Source organism: Cryptococcus neoformans (genome assembly GCF_000091045.1).
Source record: "Cryptococcus neoformans var. neoformans JEC21 chromosome 3 sequence".
In the NCBI taxonomy this organism is placed as follows: domain Eukaryota; kingdom Fungi; phylum Basidiomycota; class Tremellomycetes; order Tremellales; family Cryptococcaceae; genus Cryptococcus; species Cryptococcus deneoformans.
Window position 1 is genome coordinate 611,201 of NC_006685.1, and position 26,003 is coordinate 637,203.

The 26,003-nt window shown below is 49.4% G+C and overlaps 11 protein-coding genes across 11 annotated transcripts in view; 5 read left to right on the forward strand and 6 right to left on the reverse strand.

The window, feature by feature from the left end:
• CNC02155 (hypothetical protein) overlaps positions 1–439 on the forward strand; it is a 2,117-nt gene extending 1,678 nt beyond the window's left edge. The window contains exon 3 of the mRNA XM_024658934.1: positions 1–439. This exon is cut by the window's left edge and continues 1,266 nt beyond it. Coding sequence (XP_024514272.1) covers positions 1–185 — 185 coding nt within the window. The 3' untranslated portion in view covers positions 186–439.
• An 18-nt stretch (positions 440–457) lies between these two features.
• On the reverse strand, positions 458–3,533 carry CNC02160 (glycerol-3-phosphate O-acyltransferase, putative). Its single transcript, XM_569487.1, has 9 exons — positions 3,272–3,533; positions 3,141–3,198; positions 2,943–3,090; positions 2,816–2,864; positions 2,050–2,756; positions 1,651–1,999; positions 1,339–1,585; positions 1,177–1,283; positions 458–1,119 (listed from the first exon to the last, which is right to left on the reverse strand). Exons 1-9 carry the CDS (start codon positions 3,288–3,290, stop codon positions 536–538), a joined length of 2,268 nt encoding a protein of 755 aa, XP_569487.1. The 5' UTR covers positions 3,291–3,533; the 3' UTR covers positions 458–535.
• A 166-nt stretch (positions 3,534–3,699) lies between these two features.
• Positions 3,700–6,408, forward strand: CNC02170 (expressed protein). Its single transcript, XM_569489.2, has 2 exons — positions 3,700–4,343; positions 4,392–6,408. The coding sequence occupies exons 1-2, from the start codon at positions 3,852–3,854 to the stop codon at positions 6,261–6,263; spliced, it is 2,364 nt and encodes a 787-aa protein (XP_569489.1). The 5' UTR covers positions 3,700–3,851; the 3' UTR covers positions 6,264–6,408.
• CNC02175 (hypothetical protein) lies at positions 6,342–7,232 on the reverse strand. The gene is made up of 2 exons (XM_024658935.1): positions 6,706–7,232; positions 6,342–6,643 (listed from the first exon to the last, which is right to left on the reverse strand). Exons 1-2 carry the CDS (start codon positions 6,989–6,991, stop codon positions 6,468–6,470), a joined length of 462 nt encoding a protein of 153 aa, XP_024514273.1. The 5' UTR covers positions 6,992–7,232; the 3' UTR covers positions 6,342–6,467.
• Positions 7,233–7,566: 334 nt separating this feature from the next.
• Positions 7,567–9,444, reverse strand: CNC02180 (sulfonate dioxygenase, putative). The gene is made up of 9 exons (XM_569491.2): positions 9,220–9,444; positions 9,060–9,157; positions 8,883–8,986; positions 8,734–8,829; positions 8,480–8,662; positions 8,094–8,427; positions 7,953–8,029; positions 7,886–7,896; positions 7,567–7,828 (listed from the first exon to the last, which is right to left on the reverse strand). The coding sequence occupies exons 1-9, from the start codon at positions 9,293–9,295 to the stop codon at positions 7,641–7,643; spliced, it is 1,167 nt and encodes a 388-aa protein (XP_569491.1). The 5' UTR covers positions 9,296–9,444; the 3' UTR covers positions 7,567–7,640.
• A 723-nt stretch (positions 9,445–10,167) lies between these two features.
• Positions 10,168–14,241, reverse strand: CNC02190 (GTP binding protein, putative). Its single transcript, XM_024656720.1, has 5 exons — positions 14,026–14,241; positions 13,566–13,973; positions 12,899–13,517; positions 11,075–12,838; positions 10,168–11,019 (listed from the first exon to the last, which is right to left on the reverse strand). The coding sequence occupies exons 1-5, from the start codon at positions 14,134–14,136 to the stop codon at positions 10,457–10,459; spliced, it is 3,465 nt and encodes a 1,154-aa protein (XP_024512379.1). The 5' UTR covers positions 14,137–14,241; the 3' UTR covers positions 10,168–10,456.
• A 78-nt stretch (positions 14,242–14,319) lies between these two features.
• CNC02200 (hypothetical protein) lies at positions 14,320–17,060 on the forward strand. The gene is made up of 3 exons (XM_569495.2): positions 14,320–15,085; positions 15,141–15,262; positions 15,329–17,060. The coding sequence occupies exons 1-3, from the start codon at positions 14,362–14,364 to the stop codon at positions 16,970–16,972; spliced, it is 2,490 nt and encodes an 829-aa protein (XP_569495.1). The 5' UTR covers positions 14,320–14,361; the 3' UTR covers positions 16,973–17,060.
• Positions 17,061–17,155: 95 nt separating this feature from the next.
• CNC02210 (regulation of transcription from Pol II promoter-related protein, putative) lies at positions 17,156–19,066 on the reverse strand. Its single transcript, XM_569497.2, has 5 exons — positions 18,435–19,066; positions 18,233–18,388; positions 18,078–18,184; positions 17,737–18,026; positions 17,156–17,678 (listed from the first exon to the last, which is right to left on the reverse strand). Exons 1-5 carry the CDS (start codon positions 19,063–19,065, stop codon positions 17,531–17,533), a joined length of 1,332 nt encoding a protein of 443 aa, XP_569497.1. The 5' UTR covers position 19,066; the 3' UTR covers positions 17,156–17,530.
• Positions 19,067–19,168: 102 nt separating this feature from the next.
• CNC02220 (expressed protein) lies at positions 19,169–21,847 on the forward strand. Its single transcript, XM_024656721.1, has 16 exons — positions 19,169–19,232; positions 19,278–19,310; positions 19,361–19,406; positions 19,459–19,486; positions 19,554–19,561; positions 19,616–19,684; positions 19,739–19,768; positions 19,823–19,866; positions 19,920–19,953; positions 20,013–20,027; positions 20,077–20,106; positions 20,163–20,326; positions 20,382–20,554; positions 20,611–20,773; positions 20,833–21,446; positions 21,523–21,847. Exons 1-16 carry the CDS (start codon positions 19,216–19,218, stop codon positions 21,579–21,581), a joined length of 1,527 nt encoding a protein of 508 aa, XP_024512551.1. The 5' UTR covers positions 19,169–19,215; the 3' UTR covers positions 21,582–21,847.
• Positions 21,848–21,964: 117 nt separating this feature from the next.
• CNC02230 (expressed protein) lies at positions 21,965–24,083 on the forward strand. The gene is made up of 7 exons (XM_024656722.1): positions 21,965–22,456; positions 22,528–22,750; positions 22,815–22,984; positions 23,051–23,297; positions 23,356–23,539; positions 23,603–23,756; positions 23,812–24,083. Exons 1-7 carry the CDS (start codon positions 22,246–22,248, stop codon positions 23,847–23,849), a joined length of 1,227 nt encoding a protein of 408 aa, XP_024512552.1. The 5' UTR covers positions 21,965–22,245; the 3' UTR covers positions 23,850–24,083.
• CNC02240 (conserved hypothetical protein) lies at positions 23,714–25,778 on the reverse strand. The gene is made up of 5 exons (XM_569499.2): positions 25,612–25,778; positions 25,324–25,562; positions 25,069–25,269; positions 24,138–25,021; positions 23,714–24,082 (listed from the first exon to the last, which is right to left on the reverse strand). Exons 1-5 carry the CDS (start codon positions 25,745–25,747, stop codon positions 23,890–23,892), a joined length of 1,653 nt encoding a protein of 550 aa, XP_569499.1. The 5' UTR covers positions 25,748–25,778; the 3' UTR covers positions 23,714–23,889.
• Positions 25,779–26,003: the final 225 nt, after the last annotated feature.

The following is a 26,003-nucleotide window of genomic DNA, read 5'->3' on the forward strand; positions in this document are numbered from 1 at the left end:
CGGCTGAGTCCCTATCATCGGAGTTTGGACTAATAAATGAAACGCCTACGAATGTCTATGCTCCTAATGAACTTCCAGACAATCTCTACTCGCATCGCGACGTCTCAAAACCTCATCAAGTTCAACCTCGGCTCTCGACGGATAACCGTGCACTACTGGCGAAGAGGGTATTGAACGCTAATTGAGATATAACACTTCAAATGAGTTAAATGTGGAATTAACTAATTGACAGCTGAACACAGAGAGTAACTCAACTTATTCTGCTATTATAGCTGTGATTCTGCGTCGTAGCTTCAGTGACGTATGCGGAGAGATTCTTGTGTTTAGCCAATAACGTTCCGCAAAAACTATTTCATGTCGTTGAAGAACAAATGTTACATGTACATAGTAATGTGTTCCCATTCCGAGATGTCAGCTTCAGTGCATGTATAGATACAAGTCTATTTTTTGAGATGTATTTATTCAAATGTTGCATTCGCGAAACAGAAAACCTATAGAATCCCTCCCATCTGTTCGCCCCCTCGTAACGAGCGGCTTATTGGCCCTTCTCCCGACCGGTATCTAAACCCAGACCTTCTTCCCCTTTCGTTTCCGATATTCCATCCTTGGCGGCCCCCGGCCTCTTATGAAGCCTGACCACTCCATTGTCATCCGCGCGAGGCAATGGGACACCTTCAATGTCAGATTTCGGAGACGCAACTGACCCTTCGCTTCTAGCTTGGCCCGTATATCTCCTTTTCTTCCCCTTCGGGCTAGCTAAACCTACCCCACCACCACTGGATCGCCGCGTATCGATGATGGCTAAAACATCATCATAGTCGACGTCCGCCTCCTCCTCTTCCTCACCCTCGGAATCGTATGGACTAGCAGGGGCCGCTTCGCTTTCCTGTTGCTTGTTGGCAGCCGAAGACGACCAGACACTTTGACCAACAGAGGCGGAACGACTCCAACCAAATATACGTTCGTCGAGCCATAACATTGGATGAGAAAGTACTGAGGAGTCGGCAGTTTGGGATTTGCGGGACAAAAGACCCGGGTTGCGGCCAGTCTGGGGAACAGAAGCGGAGGGAAGAATGCGGCCTTTCTGGAAGTTGTCGTATAGTTGTGGACCAAACTCATCTTAAGATTGAGGTCAGCTCCGAAATTGTATAGCCAACCAAAACAACTCGAACATACCGATGACCTCACTGATCTCGTTTGTCAAACCTTCGCGCATTTCTCGGAGACGATTGACTTCACGCTGATTATAGGGCCAAACAGAAAGGAACAATGGTCTCAAAGACCTGCATAGGAGGCGGTCAGATGTGTCCGATATGGTTTCAAAAAGTGACGACTTACTTGGCAACATCTACACCTGCTTCACCAAACTTCAAGCTTGCCATGGCCCACCCCGGTAACCAACAAAAGATTACCACAGGTGTCCAGTGGCGCCATTCTGGGGCAAGGTCATACTTGTAAGCTAAGAAAGTAGCCAGAACGGAATAGAAGATGTAAAGCAAGGGCGTGACAGCAAGAGAAACCAGGACCTTCCATGTGGCGAGAACATCTCGACCTTGTATTTTGACGGTAGACGCAGCAAGTGCCTCTGATAATTCGGAATTATATCAGTCAAAAGGCACAAGTGAGAAAAAAAAAGAAATGAAAGCGTACCTTTGGCTTTCTGAATGCTGATAAGCTTGGCTAGTATGAACACAGGTGCGTGTAACAGAGCTCCTGGTAAAGCCAAGATGGACCACCACAAGAGAAGCCCAACCCTATACACCAAAAGCAATAAGCTCTTGATACTTCGGCTGGAAGCTCTTTCAACCTGGTGATCGGCAATTCCCATATCGCGCAAAAGGCGGTTATAAGCGATGACTTTTTGACGAAGATCGATGATTTTTGGCTCATCCTTGTAGGTAAGGTAACCTTCCATCATACGTTTGGAGAGCTCGACGACCTGACCGAGGGTAAGATGCTGACCGGGAACACGATAAAGTCTTCGCGCGGCTTGAATAACCTGTGGGATCGTCAGTAACCGACCCAAGCTATCTGAGAGGATAAATTGACCTGCATAGTCTCCCAGTCAGGGGCTCTGAGGGTGACAGCTCTCAACCCATCATGGACTTGCTCCAGGAGTTTACCGCATGCTTCCCTCTTCTTCGCTCCGCCTTGCTTGTACAATTCCACCAGTTCAGGGTCAACAGAGATAGGCGAGCCAAATTCGATGACGGCTCTCGACCTGAATTTGTGTGCGTGAAAGTAGGAAAGGCCAACTGGAACCAACTTGACATCCAATCCAGGGTGGGCTGCAATAGCTCCAAGAGCCATGATGGAGAATCCAGCTTTGAGGGGCAGAAAATCTGTACGATCATGGGAGCCGCCTTCGGGGAAAACGCCAATACAACCACCCTCATAAAGGCGCTGGAAGCATGCGCCATACGTGTCCTCCTGTTCTACATGAGGCAATACCTTGAATTGTAGACCCTCCTTCAACTCGCTTTCGTTCCTAACCCGGTGAGAGGCCTTGACGTTGGCACTGCCGTCCTTGCTTGGAACGACAAATTCACTTTTGAGACGAATTTCTGTGTCAGAAATGACTTCTGCCACAGGGGCAGATGCGTATCCAGCCGATTTCGGAAGCATAAGTTGAGAACGAGGCTTGACCTGCTCAATGAAAGAAGTGCCAATACCGGTAACGATCAGGGGATCGGATTCTGAAAGGATGATACGGCCTTTGCCAGCGGCGGCATAATCTGCCGCTCTCGCCACAGGAACTGTCAAAATGATAAGTACCTCTCCATGAAAATGAGAAAGACAAATCATGAACACGTACTGGAATCCATAATACGAGCGACAGCGCCGATGAACTTGCGGTTCATACTCTGCTCAACCCATCAACATCAGTAGATGTTCTAGAATGTTCGCTACGAGAGACTGATTGCGAAAGGAACGAGACATACCTTGGCGGCAGTCAGCACGGAAACGCGCCTTCCGGCTTCTTTCCTTGCCTCTGAGAAAAGAAGAAGAGGATCAAGGAACTGGTTTGCATGGGGACCGCAGATGAAAAGAACAGGGCCTTCGCGAGGGATATTGAAAGCACCACGGGGGCTGTGACGGCGTAAGAAGCGGCTGAGCGCATGTTCATCGAATAGACATACCGAATTTCTCTAAAGAAGATGTTGATGACAATTCGCCAAAAGATGAGAACCAAGTCGTCTACATAATGAAGATGAGCGTGGAACATTACATGGGCTCGTCGTGGATCGGACGACAGAAGTCAGGCACGCACAAGCCAATCCAGCAGCCATTTTGGCTATTCCACCTTGTCAACTAGTCTTTTTGCGTTGTAAAGGATTTGTTGTTTGGAAACGCAGGGCGGTGGGTGGTGTCTTATTTTGCAATAAAGATGTATCTTTTGTCCCCAATGGTTTGCGAAACGATCCCCCACAGAATTGAGAGCTGGTAAAGGGGGAGAGCTGAAAGGAAATGAGAAAGGTGTACTTGTGCGGAGAGGGCGGGTGCTGGGGGAGGCGGATGCTCTTGAGGCACTGTATCCTGTCATGGCTGAGAAAAGAATATACACTGTCTACCCACCCGCCTCAAGAATCCCCTACGCCATCGAGTGACGTTGCTATCACGTGACCGCTTCACCTAGGCACGGCGCTCGGCCCAAGAAGTTTCGAGTTTCGCTCGTCTGAGGATCGTCCGTCGGCTTGCGTTTGTGCGATAGCGCAATATTTATTGATCATCAGTAGACTATTCCGTTACCGCACTGCACATTCCAGCGGCCACGCCAAGCCGCACGGCCATCACACGCTATACGCCACTAGAGCAGGTACCAAGTATCCTGTCAAGCCATCTCCTCGGCCATGTGGGCACTTCGAACCTCCGCCCCTCTTGTTCGCCCGCCAGCCCTCACTCTCTTACGCAGTGTCCCCCGCTTGCTCCTCGAAAGAGGCTATAGCAGGCCAGCTGGAAGGGCAGGCAGTCGCGGCGGCCACTCCCGTACATCGCTAGCCACCGCGCCGGGAAATACACCGAGGCAACCAAAACGTTTTGAGCTCCCCCCCCATCACACCCCACATACTGGCAAAGCGAAAGTCCCCTCCGACAACACCCGCTCATCCTCCAGACCCTCCAGGCCCATACAAAATGACGATAATCCATGGACTACCTCAGTCCGCTTACGCCGCTGGATAGAAAGACACAAGTTACCCCTTAGTCCTGGGCAAGTAGATGAAGTGACCAAATTGGTAACTGAGGCGCCTCAACACATGCTTAACGCTCCCGTATGGAATATGCTGATTGGATATATGGGGAGATTAAGGAAGCTGGATAGGGTTTGGAACCTGTATAATCAAGTGAGTCTTGGAACCCATTTAAGCTTCTGCGGTCTAATCATACTGTAGATGAAGAAACGCAACTTCACGCCTACGGCTAGGACTTACTCTACCATTCTGAATGCCTATGCTGGAGTTGCACATTCAGGTCAGATACCCGATTTTTCTTTCAGGGAGCCTCAGAAACGCACAATGTCACGTGTGACCATCGTCTATAACAACTCTCAAGAGTACATGAAAAAGTTGATCGAGGCGCAGGAAGCTGAAGAAGATCTTGGAGTTGCCACCCCTGGCGTACAGTTAAGAGAAGATCGGCACCAAGAGCCTATGGAAAGTCTGCAGTCAGATATCGATATCGCTCCGACAAACGCCTATCTCAAGTTTCTCAGTCGACACGGTCTATTTTCCGAGATGCAAAGGACCTTTTTGTCGCTACCGCAGTCGGGGCCTCTAGCTCCGGACACCGTCACCTACTCCCTCATGTTTACGGCTCTCTATCATGTCCATCGCTCACTCGAGCGTGACCCAAATGGGAAAGCTAATGCAATGATGATCGGGCCGACAGCCAAGGCTTTATGGGACCATTGTTTGAAACAATATAGCAAAGAAGAGGGTCAAGCGGGACAAGTGGACAACGGACTGGTGGCCATGTATGTGAGATGTTTGCTCCGCGGAAGACCAGAAGATCAACGACTGGCGGTCTCTGTCATTGAACAGGTCTGGAACCTACCTTCTCCTGGCAATTCCAATCCAACCTCAACGTCTATCTATCTCCCACCACCCTTACTTACCACCTATCCTATTCCCAAGCTTGACATTGATGTCAAATCTGCCACCGCTCTCATTTCTAGTCTTCACACGGCCAAACTGCCTGTCCTCGCAACTCATTACACTCATCTCATACTCTCTTCCTCCTCTCTTATTCCTTTGTTCGATCTAGAATTCTTCAAGGCCGCGATTCTTGCTCTATCAGTCACGGGTGAAGTTCAATCCATTGTCGACATCATGGACACCTATCAACCACCAAGCTCTGGCAAAGAAGGCTGGCCTCGGGATACATACCGTGCAGCTCTTACAGCTGCCCGCTGGGCGGGGGATTATGTTTCGGCACTTTCCATTTTCCGCCGTGCTACACATCTTTCATCTAATGTGGGCTGCATATCAACCGATCCTTCAACTCTCCCTAAAAAGATCGAGCCCTACCGATGGGTCACACCTAACGGTCTTGCCCATGACAAGCGTGGCGTCTTCTGGGTGAAGCCGACAAAGATCGATGCCGATGCGCAACTTTTAGGTCTGTTGGTCAAAACTGCTATGCAAAAGAGCAACAAGGAGATTCGTTCTGCGTTGGATGTCTATGCACGCACGGGCGGCGAAAGTAAATTCTTGGCCCTGCCCTCCTCGGTGCAAGCAGGCAATGTCTCCACCGGTCGAAAATTACTCAGGGACGGGCGGCCCGACGAAATTGATTCATCGGTCATCAGAAAGCAGGTGGCGAGCTCAGTCGACCTGGCAAGGGACATACAGCGCGCAGCAGAAAGATTGGGTAAAGGATATGAAAAAATGGCTGCGGAGGCTGGCGAAGTGGTTACCAAATGGGCTTGGGTGGAACGAGAGACAAGAAAAAAGACCTCGGATGTTAAAGGTGATACGAAGAAGGTGGAGATGGATATCGAGGGTAGTGCAGAGGATGAAGAACTTGACTGGGAGGATGAGCGCTCAGTGGACCAAAGAGAAAGTAGAGTCAGGGGGAACAATCAGGACAGACATCATCCAACAGAAAGGAGGAGATGGGAACAAAGAGGAACGAGCAAGTCACGCCATGATTCACCCAGCCATAGAAGATACGGCCATGAACAAGATTCAAACAAGGTTAAACCACGTGAAAGGGAGGCTACCATGCACGAAGGCAAGGTTTCGTCTTTTGGATTGCGGAGGTGAGGCAGCAGTAGTTTCGTATTTTGAAAAATTTTGTACATTGTAGAGACTTTTGATCCATAACCATCTCACTCATCGCACGTACAGTCATTGATGCATTGTCGCCAACGTAACATTGAATCGTGTACAACACTAGCTTAGGGTGAGGTATGAAGATTTTGATTTCTCCCTCTAGCTCCCGGCGCCATCCATATAACATCCAAACTGCTAGAACTCAACATCCCTTTCCGACCATTTTTTCATCACAGGTCCCACCTGGTCACCAAAGGCTTTCTGCCACCTTCCCACGATTCTACTCCAACCTCCCACCGATTGTGCTTGAGTATTAAGGCGTAATATCCAAATGGTGGTAAGGACGGTAAAGAGCATCAGTGCAACGGTCACTTGCCCTTCATTAGTAACTGAACCTCGCATTGATTAGATGGGAGGGGGGTTGTCAACTAACAAAGGACTCCCAATCTGGTTGTCTTTCTCGACCCATCATCTATCTGAATACCCCGTTTCATGCTCCCGACCAGGTTGCCCCCGATACCATCGTTCTGGTGCTTTCTCGTCCTGGACGTCGACCTGTTCCTATTCTTTGAAGTAGACCTCTCTTGAGCAGTCTGATTATCCGACACCAAGATAGGTCTGGAGAGCGTGGGTAGGTGGCCCTCGTTTGGAGCTGGGGACAGACAGAAGGTGCAAGAGGTTTCAGTGGCTGGGGATGGTGTGCGAGACCTGCTGGGCATTATGGTATTACGCGTGGGCGTTTGGCAGTTGCTTGGATGTGACGATGACGCGCGTTTCGTTGGGAAAAAGGCGGTGAAAAAAGACAGTGGCAAGATGTAGCGGGTATTATATAAGTGTGTCTAAATAAGTGTGGGAATTATGGATCGCCAGAGTAGATCGCAGATTTTCAGTGGCAGCTCCGCTCCGTCATGTGGCGACGACTAAACTCGAGACAAACACATTTTAGAGGCCACAAAAAGGACCCCGCCGTTGGCCGGCCCAAAAGCCAAGACTTCCCGGACTGCCCCCTGCGCAAGAGTGATGTCACTCGACAACATCACAACCGAACCACCGGAAAATTATCCATTGTTACGTAACTAATTGCTTAGCTGCCGCCATTTCTGTCAGCAAGATCAAGCGTACAAGCGTCGATCGGATGAAACTGAAAACCAAGCAGACAACGAGCAGGGAAGAAACACGACCAAACAGACAGGTCAAGCGGTTGCTTTATCTTTAAACTATTGAAAGAAGGCGTAAGAACAACCAATAACGACGGAACGGAAGTGCCCAACAAGAACAGTATTCATAATGTCAACCACTAACTACTTCAAATCATACAACTGCTACGGTTGTGCACATTTTTGGTGTAGACTAATCATTCATCATAGTTTAGTACGCGTGAGTATCAATAGGCAATTCGTGCACGACACCAGTGTTGAGACCCAAGGCTTCTCTTCGGCTTTTACCAACTCCTTCGCTTACGGGAATGGGCTTCTCAGCCAAACTCGAAACTCGTGTCCCGTGTCGGGGCTCGGCGGACCCCTCGTCGAGGTAGTCATAAACAGCGGAGTGGATGGCTAGGGATAAATGTCAGTAAACGTGGGCACCTGTGATCAAATGACAAAGGCGCGTACAAACTCGGTTGCTAAAATGCGTCGGTCAGAAATGAATTAAAACAACAAGAAAGAAGGTAGGACTCACTCCCACAAAGCACTGGATCGAGGAGTCCATCGGAACCTGACTTGGGTATCTGGGTTTTGCTCATACACTTGGAAAAGCTGTGGATCATTTCGGAAATATGATCAGTTGACGGCGAGGTCAAATGCAAATCAATAAACTTACCTTCTGCAAAATAGCTTGGGCTTCCGACTGCTCGAAGCCCTTAATACCAATAGTGTATCGAGAGTTGACGAAAAGAGCCTTCCATCCAGTCGCCGGGTGGACGCGAACGATAGGATGAGCATTGATGATGGGCTCAAGCTCGCCAGTCACCGGATTGGGGTAGCTGTGAGCAGATCGATACAAGCCCTCAAGACCATCGAGGACTTTCTGGAAAGCAGGAGAAAGCTTGTCATACGCAGCATAGCCCGAAGACCAGAGAGTGTCACCGCCAACTCCGGGGAGATGGTCAAGATGAAGGTGAGTGACTCCAGGGGGTTGAGGTTCGTGAGTCAAACTAATCGACCAGGTTTAGTCATTGTAAACTTTCAAAAGATTGTAAAACTTACTCGGTGTGCCACTTTTGGGTGGCAAAGGGGTTTTTGTAGTCGGGGACACGACCGGTGGACCTGAGGACTTCGTCTGTGATGATTGAGACTCCAGGAAGCCCAGGAACTCGGGCGGCTGATGGATGAATCTCGGGAGTACCAAAGTATTTGCCGAGCTCGAGTTGGGTCTGAGGAGTGAGGTCTCTGAAGGTAGGAATAGTGTCGGCGACAACTCATGGTCTTGCGTATAAAATGAGTGATGAGACATTACTTACTGGTCTCGGAAGAATACCACAGTGCGCTCAGCAATCAGGAGCGCAAGCTCATCTTTCTGCTGGTCACTAAGCTGGTTAAGTTGAAGACCGACTATCCTGTGACAAGTGTCAGTGACAAAGACAAAGAAGAAGTGTAGATCAAATCTTACTCGGTACCAAGGTGAGGGGACAAGTGGATAACTTCTTTGGCGGCGCCAAACAATGCTTTCTTTTCCTTGTCAGCCCTGGCTCCGGGGTCCTTGTGCTCCCATCCCTGAGTAATAGACGTTAGTTCACTAAATTGCAATTCCCATCCCAAAAGCGAAAAAGAAAAAAACAATACCCACTTCCTTGCGAATGTCACTGGCGAGTTCGATAGTCTTGGGCCTGATTGGGTACTCTGGGTAACCCTTGGAAAGGTCAATACCGGCTTGAACCAAACGCTCTAAAAGAGGATTAAGTATCTCGGTCAGCGAGAAGCTTATTTAATAGAGTATCAAAACCAACCTCGAGTGCTCTTGGCGAGAGAGAAAGGTCTGCCCAGGGTGTCTTTGTCTACGTTGTCGTTGACGGCGATAGGCATCTTACAGAGATGTTGTTTGAGGAGTTGGTAGGGTCAATATGTCACTAGTACTGCTAGCTATATTCCTCATCTCCCTACTTGTCTTTATATATGCATCTTTCTGGCAGACCGGATCGGCTTCGCCCGAATCGAACTTGAAATCGACTTGATTGCTCAGCAAAGACCAATAATCAACCTGTGGCCTTTAATCAACCTCTTCTTGCGACTTGCGTTACAAGAGGTCGCAAGATGGCACCATCGATAAGATGATTGCACACCACTCTAATAACCTAAAAGTGGACAGTCGGAAGCTTAAACTTTCAGGCACGCGTTCTGATAAGAGTGTGATTGGGATTATTTATACGATTTCTGACATCTGCTGATGAATAAGTTTCTATTAGACGGCTAACTGTGAATCGTAAGGATGACCGCCAATCCTCCGCCGATTGTTCGACGTTGTAGAAGACGCCTTGTTGCTCGAGCATGTATGTCTTTATTATGTGGTTAACGGTTCATACGTCAGGCCTGATGATGAAATGATGTGTGGTTGTACGTATCTCCTCCTAATACTGATGGGATGAGTAATAGCGAACCAGGGCCCTGCGGAAATGCATGAAGCATGGGACATGGGGCACAACATGAACGAAGGAAGGCGCGGAAAAATGCAAGCTCGATGACTGGTGGGTGGTAATATGTAAAATATCTTAATTTTAATTGTTATGGTGTTGTCTTGCGTGATCGTCATACATCTCAAGTCGCGATAAACCGGCGGGAACAAGAGACAAACGGTCTTCAGCGAAGACTCAAGCAGGAAAATAACAATTTCAGCTTCGTTTCGTGCTGAATCGTAAACTGTTATTCAATTTCATTGTCAATACGTAGTATACGTATGCATGTACCTGTCCGACGGTAAGCTGCACAACAGAATCAGAAAAATGGAAATCACAAGATAAGATGATAAGAAAAAATATAAATGAGTAATCATCAACAATAAATAATGAATCACTTTTGTCACACTTTGAGGAGGTTGATATGCTAATGCAAAACCACAAAGCAGGCATTGAGTTGATATGGATAGTCACAGGACAGCATCCCTAGCATGCAAGAATCCATGGAGCTTCCCCTGATTACCCACAATAAATGATCTAAAATATTATCCAACCCATCCGCTCTACAATCTTTTTACGCTCTGCTCTTCTTTCCCCTACCTTTTCCCTCGCTCATTTCCTCCCTCTTTCTCTTCAACCCCTCCTTCTTGAATCTTTCTCTCCTCTCTTCCCTAATCTTTTCCTCTCTTTTCTCATCTTTCTCCCCAACCTTTTTCCTGTATGCTCCTTTTCGCTCATCTTGCTTCGCTTTCCTTCTCTCTGCCTTATCCTTCTTCAACGTTTGGATCTGCTGCAACAGCGTCACCGCCTTCTTCTCATCCTCTCCCAGCACAACGGCACGAGATTGCATGTAAGTAGGTTTACGTTGCTTTGAGAGTTCTGGCGTCTTGGATGCGAAGGGCAAAGAAGCAGCAAGCTTACGTGGAACCTTGAGAGGATTGAAGCGTCGTGTGGTGCGCTCAATGGGTCGATAGGCTGAATTGGGATCGAGGGGTGTCTTGAGGCCTTCCTCCCGACGAATCTGACCCGTGAGACGCATACCCTGCCACGATTCCTTGTTGGAAAGTAGAAGAGAGCACACAGGATTGTAAAGCTTTTTCGGTTCTATAGAGTACCATGCTCGGAGGAAAACGATATCTGAGAATCGACTGGTCAGAAGATGTAGAAACAGACACAGTGAAATGTTACTCACCCCTCAACAATATTTTGTCTTCAAAGGTTGCTCTGAAGGCACCGTCCGGCTTACTTAGGGCCTTCTTCACCTGACCTCTGATACCAGAGACGGTCTTGATGTTTGCCCCCTCGAATTTGGCCACTTCAAGCCCGGTGTTGAACATGTCCTTGATGAACGCCGTGTTTTTGAAAATCTTGTAAGGCGCACCGGTCAACTTGAGTTTCTTGACAATCTTGGTGGATCGATCAACATCGAGGACGACACCGGTTGCCGATACCCGGAAACCGGGGGCATCCCCTTGCAAAGAGTTGAATGCGCAGAAACCTGTGTTAGGAGCTGAGACGGGACCATAGAATGTGGCGAAACAGTGCATATGCTCCGGAGTGTACTTGAGGTATCGGTTTCTGATGGAATGGTCGTCCAGATGGTAGAGCGGGAGAGTTTGGAATCGACGCCAGCCAAGGGAAAAGATGAGGGGATCATTCGTCTTGAGTGTTTTCGTGAACCACCTGTGTCGCTTGATACGAACAGTGATGAAACCAAATCTCTCTTCTGCAGCCAAGAGACCGCCAACAATGATGGGGAATCGAGGATCAAAGTTCTCGATCAACTCATACGGCACAGCTTCAATCTCTAACCTGACGTACATCCCAGAACGATAACCCTCAATTTGCGTCCGGGCATCCAAATCAAGGTTACCAAACTCCTCTTCATTGATCTGCTTTTGGCGAGCCATTTCCGCCTTTTGTTGGTCATAAAAGTCCATTTTGGACGCCTCATCGTCAGAGTCGTCATATTGCTCATCGAACTTGATCTTGAGAGCCTCCTTCTTCTTTGCTAAAGCAGCGGCGCGCGCATCCTCAACGCTTACTTGAGAAGGCTTGACACCAACGTATGGCACATCATCCTCGCCATCGCCTCGGCCATCACTTCCTCCCTCTAGATCCTCGAAATCCTCGCCCTCCTCCTCATATGCCTCCCCATCCTCATCTACACCCTCTCCAGCAACAGGACCGGAGATAAAGAGCCCCCTGAGCGATTCAAGCATTTCCTCGTCCGCCCACTTGTTCTTTAATTGATCCCTGTCTACCTCCTCTTTTACTTGATCACCATCGTCGCCCTTGTTCTCTTCGTGACTGATTCGGAACAAACCCTCATTTTGCAGTTCAGCGAAAGAGGATGAAGCATCGGCGGAAGAAGGACGTGTTTTGCCATTGACAATTTCCTCTGGAGAAAGAGGAGTGTCGTATATAAGTGTCATAAGGTTGCGTTTCTTGCGTAGTCTATCGGCCAAAGTGGAGGAAGCACGGGAAGCTAGGTTGCGCTTCCAACCAGGTACATCCTCATCATCTTCGTCCGAAGGGAAATCGTCATCATCCTCATCATCAAAATTGATTCGGCCCCCTTCTTGCTCAAAGCCAGTCGCAAAGGCAAGATCATCGTGATCCGATTCTGACTCGGCGTACGCTACATCTCTTTCATCCTGGTCGTCGTCCTCGTCCGACTCTCCGTTGAGCACACCTCCTTCCTCAGTATCGCTTCTATCGTCAAACTCGTCGTCTTCACTCTCATCAAACTCATCTTCATCCGCTTTGCCAAGCATGGGACCACCAGAACGAGGTTCGGCTTTGCGGCGGACGCGATCCTTGCGTTCCTCAGTGACTTGCAAGGGAGCAGATGAATGGCCAAACAACCTAATTTCAGACGCTTGAATGTTGTCCGCAAACGTTTTTTCGGCATCTTGAAGATCCATAACCATCTTTTCACCCTCGCCCTGAGGAGCTTGAGGTGAATCATATTAGTTATTGGCCGGATACTCTCCGGAAATGGAGATGAACTTACTATCTCCTCCTTTAGTGAAGTTACCGGGGACGTTGATGTACACTGCATCCTTGTCATACATTACGCCGCCAACATCGCTCATTGGGGCATGAATCAATTTCGCCTTCTCGCCCATTTTCCTTCTTCTTTCGCTCTCGAGCGTAGGAAGAGGACAAGGATCGGCTAATCTCTCGACCTCTTTGACCTCAAGGTCACCGGCACCGGGGATATGAATCTTCGCGTTGCGTGGAGGAAGGTTTGGACCGCGAACATAACCATAGAGAGTGATTGTCCGATCTATCTTGGCGTTCTCACGAATAGCCTCTCGGGGTGTTAGATCTTGAATTCTGTCAGCCACTAGGTAGGGATGTTGGTTTCGGAAGACAAGAGGGCGGAATTTCATAACAGAGATGAATCTTGACAAAAGGTTGATTTCCGCATCAGGGTAACGCCCGTTCATAACACCTGAAAGGGAGAAGAGCTTGGCCCCCTGATAGATTTCCGTCCAGAAACGATGCTTGAGGCGCTTTTTGGTGTCTTTAAGGGTGGAGGCTTTCTTGATAAGATCGACATGAGTGAGAACTCCGATGACTTTTGGAAACCCATGGGATTGAAGAATGTTGAGGAATTCAAAAGTTTCCTGAATAGCAAGTTAGCTAAATATTGTCGGGCGAAAGAAGCGGCTTGCCATTTCAAATCCAAAACTACCATCGATCATCAAAAGCACCAAGTCGACCACTTTACCCAAGTCAATCATGCTGTTAAGATCATTTCCACATTCGATAAAAGTGATTCTCCTGGTCTTGCCAGAAACAACAGTCACAGGGCCCTGCGGCTGGGAGAGATTGTGCTTCGTGAACCTCCTGACAAGAGATCGCAGTAAAGTTGTCTTTCCCACACCAGGAGGGCCAACAATGCCGACGACGATGGGCGGAGGTGGCAAGGCACCTTCGTCCATTCCTTTGCCTTTTTCATTGGTGACCTTGCGTTCCTCAGGGTTACGATTGACCAGCGGGACATGGAGACGCTGTTGGTTTTTCTCGGCGGTACGCCTGGCCGCTCTATCGGCTGCTCTGAAGGAGGTGTTTGTGAATGCCTGTGTAAGGGTGAGTGTAAGGGTGGGGAATTGCAGGGCGCTATGTACGTACCTTGGGGTTGAAATTTTTCCCGCCTGAGCGGTCTACACCCTTTGCGGCATCTTTCTTTGCGTGCTTCGCACCAGCTGATGGCTTGTGGTGGGCCTTGTGGGGGGCTTCCATCGCGGCGAGAATATGTAGTGCTATTGCTGCGTGAAGAACTTTTGCACTTGTAAATACTCACCCCGGTGGAGGCAACGGGATCAAATTGGGGTGACGTGGATTAAATGCCCACTAACAAAGAAGAAGCGTAGATTGACAAAAGTCCCCTCTGAGTCTCTCGCTGAAATAATTCCATCGAGCGACCAGCCGTCTCCGAACCTCCACCCACCACGTCCACCGGCCCTCATGGTAAACTCTCCCCCACAAGGCCTCCCGCCAATAAAGCTCAAGCTCTCTCTCACAAACATACACCAACCCTCCACCCCTACTCCCACACACAATAAGAAGGGCAAGCGCGCCGCTCCTCCCATAGACGCCCACGATGCCAACTCGTCTTCCCTTTTGCCGCGCCCCAAACTCAAGCCCAATGCCGCCGGTCCATCCGCCTTCCGTATAAGTCTTCCGGCGGTAGGGTCTTCCACTGCGGACCTTTCAACTGTGGCGACTCCTGTCCCGTCGACTGCATCTTCCCCTGCCAACCCCATAACTCCTTCGGGGTCTGCATCAAAAGCCCAAACAAGTCCCGGTAAGAAGTCATCTATCAAGAAATCTGCAAAACCCTTAGCGTCCAAGAAAAAGACTGGCCCTAGACGGCCGCCGTCTGCCATCCCTCAAAGATTGTTGTCCTCAACTTCCACTACGCCGTCAAAACCCAGTGCTGCTATTCCCGAGACACCCACACAGGTCAAGGCTGAGCCCGAAGATATATCGCCTGCTTCTTCGTCCATTCCGCCAGCTGAAGAAGTTACTGGTATATCAACACCATCGCAGAACGGCGGTGAAGAGACCCCTGGAACAGGCAAACGACCGACCAAGTGGATGCGTGTGAAAAAGCCATTGAAAGAGCTTTTGCAGAAGATTATGGTCGAAATTAGAAAAAAGGATGACTATGCGCTGTTTGAAGAACCTGGTCAGTCCTCTTAAACCTTGATTTAAAAGTAGGATTTACGCTGATGAGCATATAGTCGACCTGGAGGCTTTCCCTGACTATCTTGATGTTATCGGCGGAGAAGATAATATGATGGATATGGGCACCATGCAAGCCAAGGTTGATCGCAACGAGTACCGAAATATTGAACAAATTGAGGTGAGTACCCTACTATGTACTGCTATCAGCTCCTTACGGGTGACTACTAACAAGTAAATTGAATAGGCTGATCTTCGAACACTTGCAAGTGCTGCGCAAAAGTTCAATCCGCCCGGGTCAGTCCCTCACAAATCGGCAGGGATCATCCTCGCCCATGGTCTCAAGCACATTGAACGTTCTCGCCCTCTTGTTTTGACCCCTCCTTCCAGTCCTCGAGACTCTGCCACACCCGCCAGAGCGACATCTGTCCTTTCTACCCGCGAGTTGACAGCCGCTCTGGAAGAGAGGAAGGCAAGGGACGATGTGCCTCCCCATCTTTACATTCCGGAAGAGATGCTTTCTTTCCCACCCAACAGTGTTATGGCCCGAGCAGTCGGGTGGAATCTCAACGGAGGTAAACGTATGTACAACAAGCGTATCTCTCGTGCGCGTGAAAAGTTTGGCGGGAAATGGCGCAACTGGACGACAGACGGTAGTCGCGATATCGCAGAAGCGGATGATATCCACTTGCTCTTTGATCCGTGGCGGGTGAGGACAGGTGAAGAATGGAGAAAGGTCCCTGACTGGCAGGCGCTGAGGAATGAGACAAACTGGTGGGAACTGGAAATGCCTCCACCACCACCCCAGTCAGCGGCTCAGCAAGCTCCCTTACCGTTTAATCCTGGGGAGCCTCGATTGGACAAGGTGCCCCTCCATGATTTTGTCCCTTACGATTTCGGCCAGTATCCTTCCATATCATCCGAAATATCCTTCTTACGTCAGCGTATACCGAATCTATCTGAAGAAGAAGATATTCTTTCCGAACACATCCGGCCAGTTTATCCTCGATTAAAAAAGGGTGAATCAGCCCCGCCACCTAATCTTGTAAATATATATGATGGGCCGCTCAGAAGAACAGCAGGCGATTGGGTGAGGGAGATGGCCACTGGGGGCGTGATAGGGGAGGCATACATTGATAGTCTTAATAGGTTCGTCAAGGGAGCGATGAAGGAGGGTGCCGAGAAGGATTTGTCTGGCGAGCAGGATACCAAGCCAAATTTGGGAAGCGAGCAGCTTCCGCTGGACGAATACGTCATGACCAGCTACCACACGCCCTTCCTCCAAACTTCTACCCGACAAACGATTCACGACACCCTTGGCCATCTTTCGCCTTTATCTGCACGTCCCGATTACATCCTTCCTTTGGCCAAGGCCGCATATGCCCGTGTCGCACTTCGTCTGCTCACGGGCCCATCAAATCCCATGGATATCAAGCCGCTCTTGCGGGAGGAAGGTGATTTCATGTACCAAGGGGTCGGTGGCAAGAGTGGAGTCAATGTTGGATTGGAGTGGACCGGTGAGGAGCTGAGAAGGCTGGTAGAGAAAATGAGCGTTCAAAAACAATACCTGGCCGGGAAGCGGAAGAGGGAAGAAGGAAATGGGGTTGAAGGGGAGACTAAGAGAATCAAGATGGAGGCCGATTCAGCAGCTGCTATCACCGATAAACCGTCTCTTATTTCCGAGTCGGTTACCTCTCATCCCCCTCAACCACGAGACGCAGCTGTATCAGAAGAACCCGAGAAGATTAACGATGAAGAACTGAAGCGTCTCAGGTTGGAACTCGTAGCGCTCAGTAAATTCTACCCTCTTCCAGCGCTGAAGAAAATGAGCAAGGAAGAGGCTGCAAAGTTGCTGCCTGTGAATGTGAGAGGGTTGATGTGTAGACCTTAAGGCGGTAGATATAGTCGGGGAGCACGTAGTGTTTCTTGGATCGCCCGCCGAGAACTGCAGTTGTAAAACAGTCATATGCATTGTACAAGTACTGTATTTGGTCGTTGTACATCAATCAGTAATGGCACAAAACCTGCTTGTTGCCACTAGTGATTTTTTGATTTTTTTTTTGCTTGGGTATCCCAAAAAAAGGTAGTACAAACGCAAATTGCATATATATTCTTCCTTTATCTTCTAATTAATGTATCACACCACATATCACAATCGAAAAACGGACCAAAGACTCGATTAATTACGAACTAGTGAACAACCCCTATGGGGGATGGCTAAAAAGGAAGAAAAAAAGGAGAAACTGTTGTATGTACCTGGTCGTAGCGATAGAAAAGTACAAGCTGATTCGAAATTGGAAGATCATGACAAACAAAGCTATTGAGGGTATGATAGTGCTGGTATTTAAATGCGTATGAGGTTGATGCAAAGTGCCGTGGCGCGCTCTTGCCAATGCGCCATTTTTGTGGTAGTAAACGACCTAAATAGGTGTTAAACAAGGTGGATTGCTTATTGAATGTCAGAAGAGGGCCGCTCGTTGAGATTCATTAAGAGGGTCTGAAGGCATCGCTTGGTAACCATATCGCCCTTGAGAAGGGGGTTGAAGGTGTTATCCTGCAAAGCCTTTGGAAGGCAGGCACGAAGAGCCTCTCTTGCCCTGCGGATATCGCGATGAGCCCGACAGTTGTGACCGTGTTTGGAGACCAACGACGTACCTGGGGTTGTCACTCATCCTCAAATAACATCTAACCACATGCTTTAACAAACGAACCGCCTGACTCTCCACAAGAGCGTCCACCATGTTGGCCAACACTGTCCCAACCGCATAAAATCTCTCATACGTTTGGCAGATATATTGTAATCCCAAATCATCTGCGAGGATCTTTTGAACGATAAAGATGGCCACAGTCTTGGAAAGTTCCGAGCCAGTTTCCATTATTCTGAGACACAGAGGAATGATTTCGGTAGAGAGAAGGAAGTTGATGACATCCGAGTTGTCATTTTGCTGTACATAAAGTGAGCAAGCTACCCGCAGCCCATACCGAGATATTCTTACTTTGACGAGAGCACCGATAACGCCCAATGATGTTAATCGAAGATACTCAAACGGTCGGGTTTTACTGGTCGTGTTGAGAAAGGGATATAAAAACAGGGGAATGTGCGCTATTTTCCTTTAGCCTCCGTAGTCAATGTACCATTTCATGTGCTCACCATTTAAGAACAGTGCTCTTGTGTCGGAATGGCTCGCGACACACTGAAGGAGAGCGAGCGCATTGCATACCCGGTTGGAAGCATGCGCCGTCAAGGATGGCGGGGAAAGAGCTGGATAGACGGCGACGATCTCGAGCAGCAGGGAGCTCATGATACCTGTATCACGTCAGCCTACCTTACATCCATTGTCAAAAAGACGCACCAAAACCGCCCCAAAGGACCAATGCCAAATCTTCGTAAAGCTCTCTCTTTTTGCTCAATTCCAAAAGCGCTGCCTCCCGTGTTTCTGGCTCAAGCAACTCGGTGATGAGGATGTAGATCTTCTCCTCGTCGCTCCCTGCAGGGGGCGGCGCGCCGTTGGGCATCAGAAGAACCTTGCCTCCGGCCGCAGCGCCAGCGACGCTACCGGTGCCAGGTCCAGCCTGGGTCTGCATGGGCGGGTTGATGGACTGCTGGGAGCCGGTGGGCGGTGGCGGATTGTTCAGGTGTTGGGCGAGATTTTGCGGGAGCAGTGGGCCAGAGGCGGATGCGCCCGGCGTGGTCGACTGGGCTGCTGCTATCTGGGGGGTGTGTGCAGCATTCTGCCTCGTGGCGTCTGCGGAGGGCGCCGAGTAGGGGAACTGGCGCCTGTCGAAGAGGTAGGCGGGGATGTTTGACGCCGGCTGGAGCTGCTGGCTCATGTGCTGGGGGAAGCTCGGCGTGGGCGCCCACGTGTGGGTGGAGTGCTCCGTGTCCGGGGTGGAGGGGGCCGTCGGGGGGCGGTGCAGAGACTGGTGCTGGAGAGGATGGTGCTGGTGCTGGTGGGGGAGATGGGGCGGGGCGTGCGAGAACATGGTGCGCAAGGAAGACATACAACAGACAACTCCCCCCTGCGGATATCGCCTCCTTAACACCTCCCTGGCGGCGTTTGCCGCTTGTGGCACATCACCACTTACTCTTGATCACTCACCAGCTAGGCCCTGCACCACTCCATAGCCATAAGCATGCAGGCCCCGCAGATGTAAGCTCAGCGGACTTTGCAGCAGCCCGCGCTGACAATATGCAGTCGTCTCAACGAGAGACAGGCTAACCCAAACCCGTCAGCAGTTCTCGCAACTGCCCATCGAGCTACTGTTGACTTCTCTGCAGCTATGTGGTATTTATTAGATCTCTTCAGAACAAGGCAGACCATACAGTATGCGGTTTGCCAGCTTCTGGGGTGCTTCCAGCTGACATTGTGTCTTTAGGATGCCGAGGACATATTGCGAGCCGTTGGTACGTGTTATACTAGTTTCCTCTTGTTCATACGTCGATCAAAATAGCTCATAGGCAACTCCAAAAGCTGCTCAGGTAGGTCAGCATATCCCGTACTCGCCACGGAGTGGATCTCATGCGAGAGTGCAGATGAGAACAATCATGAAAGACCGCTTCATGCAAATTGGTACTTTGGAAGAAGCCGAGTTCAATCGGGTAGTAAGTCAACCTCGACAGGCGACTGGCGAATCGGAAAAGGCTGATGCTACAAAGTTTGCTGGCAGGAACTGGAATCACGGACAGGTGGGGATGATTTGGCACGTCCAAGCCGTTGTCGTTTACTCACTAACTTTCCAGAGCATCGAGCTAGTATTGAGGGGTCCTTCCGGGAGGTTCTTGCCGTAAGATAATAATATGTGCAAAACACAGCTGTGTACTGAAGAGCACTCGTCAGGATGCCTTATATCATTTCAGTCATGTGCCACGAGGTAGGGTTAGTTCACTTTGTGCGATAATCTGAACTGACAAGTTTCATGCCTTACTGAAGATGGCTCACATCGAGGCAAGTCGTTTCACTAACAAGCAAATAGTAAATAATAATGCCATTACAGCAAATGAACCACGGGCCAAAGTTCCAAAAAGTGCGAGTCTATGCAGGAAATAATCAAAAATATACACTCATCCACTAATAATACAGCTAATGCGAGAGATCAAAGCCGATGTTGCGAAGCTACAAGCCCGTGGCTATTATGGTGACGGTTTCTGGTCCGACGGGAAACGTTTGGCGGATAGTGTCCGCATGGGCGGTGAAGGGCTTCGACCTTCTGATTTCCCGGAATATATCTGTGGTGTCAGCTCATCGTGCGTACACCTCTGTAACTGCTGTCAATTCGTATTCTTAACTTTTATGCCAAAGGGATGCCAAGAAGGCTCGCAGAGGACCTCGGCGGCAGGCAAACCGTACAACAGGCCTTGTCAAAGGTGAGGCCTCACACCGTTCTGGACGTCAAACAGAATACAGGAAAAAAGCAGGGCGAAGGAATAATGCGGATATGGGAGATAATGGGTTGAGGTTGGATGGTATACGAGGTGAGATGATCACGCCGCTGTGGTCTTTTCACAATGAATTACTCATATGAATATAGTTATTACGAAACAGGATCGCGAAGAACGGAAAGCGTTTGTAGACGACAAAATACAAATGCTCACTCGGGGCGGAATGCCTCTGGCTCGCGCCAGGAAGCAAGCGGGAGAGATGTGGGAGCAAGAAAATCCTTGGTGGGCTGAGAGTAATACAAGAAGCAAAGTGTAGGTGTGGGCAATGATTAGCGTTGAAATGTCTGGCTTAACGATGTGTGAAACGTTAGTGCGAAATCCAAATCAGCAGCAGCCTTAAGAGCTGAAGCGGCTGAAGCTCGTCTGCGTGCGCTTGCTGGTCCGTCACGAGACACCAAGCATAAACTCGAACCCATGTCTTCCAATTCAGAGGACGAAGATGAAAGTAGCGACGACGGAATTGAAGAGATCCCTGATCCGCATTTGAGCGTTGAAGATCGGAAGAAGGAGATGGATGAAATGGACGAGGAAGAGAAAGATGGGTTAAGGGGTGGATGGGAGGATTACATCACTCCTCCTAATGTATATCGGCCCATCACTTCTACCAACTCCTCGGATTCTTCAGAAACCAAACCTTCGGTGAAGCGCCCACCGCCAGAGTCATCCGGTCCTTCAAAAATACGCAAATTGCAACACCAAGCCCCTCTACCCTTTACTACCAAATCAATCAAAAAGGAACGTTCAAGTTTCCCAGGCGAGTCAACTTCAGCCTTGGGGGGTAGACCATCTATCATTTCACCCGCTACCCCACAAATGAGCAAGGAATTGGGTAGGGGAGAAGATGCCTTTCCACGAGAAGACGGTCAACCAGGGTGGAGATGCCGCCTCTGTACTTTTATAAATCTGATGGATCATGGGAGATGTGGTACGTTTATTTTTTATTTTTTATTGAAATACTTTGCGAATGGAAGGCCCAGTAGGCTGATACAAGATACTTTTAGATATTTGTCAGGCAAGGCCGGACGGGACATTGCCTGAGGATGTACAGTCTATCATATAGATGTTGTTACAAGTAGATATTTTGGCGTGGATATGGACCTAATGGGGGAAAGAAAGCCAAGCTTTATTTTGTCTAGGTTCTTGCCCATGGTCCACAAAAAGGCCTCTGACGACGATTTGCAGTTGCTGTTATATCATGAGAATAGCAAGTGCTTATGCACTTATAAGAGTTATCAACCAGTAGTCATCTGCTATAGGCTTACAATATTTGGCTTATCATTTGCAGTATGTTCGACTGTATTGAGTATATATCTATAACTTGAGGAGGTAGTTATGTAACAACAACGCCAAATAACTACGTAGTAGCACAAAGCCCGGCGGGCTGGCTGTTCGTTAGCTCGCTCTTTCGTTCGTTCTCTTTTTTTTTACTATCCCCACCTTTCCTTTCGAACCCCTTTCTCAAAATTACTCCTTTCAAATCTGGCTCCCTGTATGGTCATCACACATCATTAAATTTAGCTTATGTCCTCTGTTATACAACTGATGCCTGTGACGGGCTTTGCTGTGTACCGCCATCGATCGAGCTCCGCCAAGCTAAACCTTTACATCCACACTTATAAACTCGTTATTCGACGACTACTACAACAGCAGCCGTATTAAGACGCGCTGGACGCTACTCGTTGCTACGCTTTCCTCTTTCAAGCAGTCATACCTCGGGCGGCGGTATGTCTCAACTACTATGGATTTCTGACGCCTCGCCTCTTTTTTTCTACTCACCCGCTGAGGCGTACTTTGCTGGTCAAGGGTTGAACTCATGGGTAGGTTCAGCGGGCTTAAACTCGACTACCACAGTCGCCGCCGCCAATGGGGGAGGAGGAACGACGACGTATCATTCAACAACGGGCATGGCTGGGGTCATAATACCTGCTATATATGGTCAGTGTTTCTTTGTCTGAGAAATCATCGGATCATCATTATATCTGACTTGACATGTGGGAACCGCGTAGCTACTTCATTTGTTCCAATATTCTCGGCCCCAGACTCATACGACGTCACCATGCAGCAAAATTCCAACGATCCTCAGGACTGGAAATCGGGTCAGAATTGGACGAGCTCGGGAGGAGATTTTAGTGCACAAACTTTTACCATAGAAGTCTCCTGTCAGGGCGACTGTGACGACGATTTTATCTTTGAGGGAGCGTGGGTGGAGACAGAGCTTGCTCCAGAGGGGTGAGTCGGTACTATCCGTCAATATGAATGATATGAAACACTTATAATTGATTTGATGTGTCAGTTCAGACACAGAGAGCGTGTCATTGGATGATTCTTCCTTATTGATACAGTACACAGGCTTCACGTCCGTGGAGGCTAATAGCCAGCCCGTGCAAGTATCGTCTTCAGATTACAACTCCTCGCTGTCTATGACATCAACCGCAGGAGCCACGGCTCAGGTCATGTTCACTGGTGAGACTTTTGGGGCCAGTTGCCAAGTTTATTATAATACTGAAGCTGACTTGTATGATCGACCAGGTGCTTCGGTAATGGTATCAGGGGTCTCATGTCCCTTCTGTTCAACATTCTCGGTCAGTTTAGATTCGAAGACTGCAGCAACGCTTGATAGCGCCAACAATGCCACTGTGCATGGAACCTTACTTTATTTTGCTACTAACTTGGACACAAGCGACACTCATACTCTAATTCTTGAAGCTGAAGGCGGCGGAACTTTAGTTATTGATGAATTTACAGTAAACGGACCTAAGGGAAGGGTTGGATTTATGTAGGCTGTGCCCGATTTCATAAGAGTATTGAGTGAGACTCACCATGTGTTTGTATAGTGGCACGGTCGATGGACTCACGACTACAGTCGGTCCATCAAGCACAGGTGTAATCAGCAGCGATGGCAGCAGTAGTAACACAGCAAGTAATAGTGGGGCCACTGCCTTGTCGGCGGCTACTGAAGGGGGTGCGCCAAACGTCGGTGTAATCATTGGCGCCATTCTAGGTTCACTAGCCGGTGTAGTAGGTCTATCATCGAGGACTGGGATATGCAGACAGAGAGACCATGACTAAAACGGTGAACAGGCAATCTTGTATTTTCTTTGTCGAAAAGCTGTTCCTGCCGCCAAGAGCAGTGAGAAAAAGAAGATGGATCCGTGGGATGAGGCCAATTTACTACAGAATATGAAGAATGAAGGAGTCCATGTGACAACAGTCGCTAATCAACGCTATGTCTATCGTGGGTATCATCAACTTTCTAATCCCAGTTATCAGATACTGAATGATCCTCAAAGCCGGATTAATCGCCCATAGTGATCTGACGAAAAAGTAGATCCTTGCTGGTCTTCAAACTATGCATAGCCCTTTACATCTCACCATCCTTGCTTCTGACCCATCCCTTGAAGAATCCTCTCTATGAGCGCCCTTTTCATGTACTGTTCTCTTGCCAGTGACCTGATGGATTTGAGATATCGGTCAAGATCGACGCGTTCCGCGTCAAGGGCTCGAGTCATATGGTAAATTGTATCTTCGATGGCGTTATCTTCCGCTACCAAGTCCACTAGCCTGATAATGCAAAGTTTTAGTATGGTTGTACAAAGGGATGGTAGTCGCAACTTACTGATTGTGTACAATGGAGATCCCACACACAAGTTCGTCGACCGCCACTTCGCCCTTGGATTCCAGGTCTGCGACCCTTTCTCCGCCCTTGGCAACCACTTCCTCCATTTTCTTGCCCACTGAATCGCACACCTTTTTCACAGCCTCAAGTCTCGCCATCTCATCTCGTATCGCCGGTTCACCAGTCACTAAATCTTCTTGCCTTGCTCTCAGGTGCTCCACGGATGAATGAAGAGAGTTCATGAGAGGAGGCAGGGACGCGTTGAGGTGTGGGAGAAGGATGGAGTGAAGGTGCAGGAGGGAGGGAGGAGGGGGTTTCGAAGGCGGAATAGGTGGAGGGCCGGATGCACCATCCGATTCGTTGCTGAGGACCGTGGGTTGTGTTCCAGGGGAAGATAAAAGATCCTGTGGGGGTTGCCGTGGCACTGGAAGGCTTTGAGATTTCTGAGCCTGATGTGGATGAGACGGGGGATGGTTTATCTGTTGACTAGGATGAACAGCATTATTACCATTCTCGCCTGATGGAATGGGCCAGGGTTGTCCTGCTGCTGTACTTTGGGAGCTCATCATACCAGCTGGAGGTGGTGGCCTTGATGCAGGTACTCCTTGCCATACCTGTTGGGGTCCTGTATAATGCTGCTGGAGTGACCCTGCAACTTGAGGTAATGGACCTACACCGGAGTAAGGTCTCTGAGGAACAGGAGGAGCAGATGCCGACGGGCTTGGAGATTGGGTTTGGCGAGGTTGATTTGACATATATTGTGATTCTCTAGGAGTTTGAACATGTTGCGGCGCGGAAGACGTCGGCGGAGAGAGTTGACGGGTGGGATTATGGGAGTATGGATGAGGCGGCGGAGTTGGTGCTGATCTGTAAACGGGAAGTATCTAGATGTTTATTAGTCCATATTCAAGGTGAATGCAGCAAATCTTACTTCTGGATTCGGATGACCAAAGGTCGGCCGGGTAACGGGAATTGGGGGCTGAGGGGCTCCTGTTTGCCCCTCTGGAGTTGATGTGCGAGCCCCGGGTGGCAAGCCTTGACTCTGGGAAGGTGTGGATGGCTTAGCATATACCGGTGGTGCAGCTGAAAACACATCTGCTAAATGTTTCAATAGCATGTCAAGATTCTTAACCTGGTGCCTGCGTCAGTGTCGCGTGCGCTCCTGTTGACATCAAGGCAAACGCACCTCCCAAGCCCTCCACCATCCCTCCACGACTTCCTCTCTGACTCTGCCTGATGGCTCAACCTCTCTACTTTTCCTCACACCCATGTCCTTGGTTGGCATTACAAAGATTAAGGGAGGAGCGCGTGGGTACTCATGAGGTACCCAGAGATGTATGGGTATCTGGTAGATGGCGCCACGGTAGGTGACTGGGAGCGTTCCATGGAGGAGGAGAAGAAGCGCGGTATGTCCCGAGTCAAAGGCTATACAGTGTCAGGACGGGAGTCGAACCAGTGCTGTGCGGAGACTCACTGAAAGCGTCTGTCTTGACGGCGAGGGTGCGGCGTTGCTGGAGGACGTAGAGGACCTCCTGTGTGATGGTCTCACGGGCGGGGAAGGGGCGGAGGACGGAGTGAAGCCAGTCTCTGGTGAGACTGAGCGAGGACATCGGGGGCGGGCCGTGGGATCAGGCGGGGGCGGCTGCAGGCGAGCTGCGAGTCAGAATACCATTACCCATACAGAGAACCCCTCGCTCTTCGTGGTGGAGGTCTCATGCGTATTACGTAACTACCAGACACCCTCGACGGACATTGGCCGACCTCCGACCAGGCTGGAAAGCCCTGCAACTCCTTGCATGGTGCTGATTCGCCACTGTATTATATAATTAAGGCAACAGCTGCACGTATTTGTATAAAAGTCTGCAT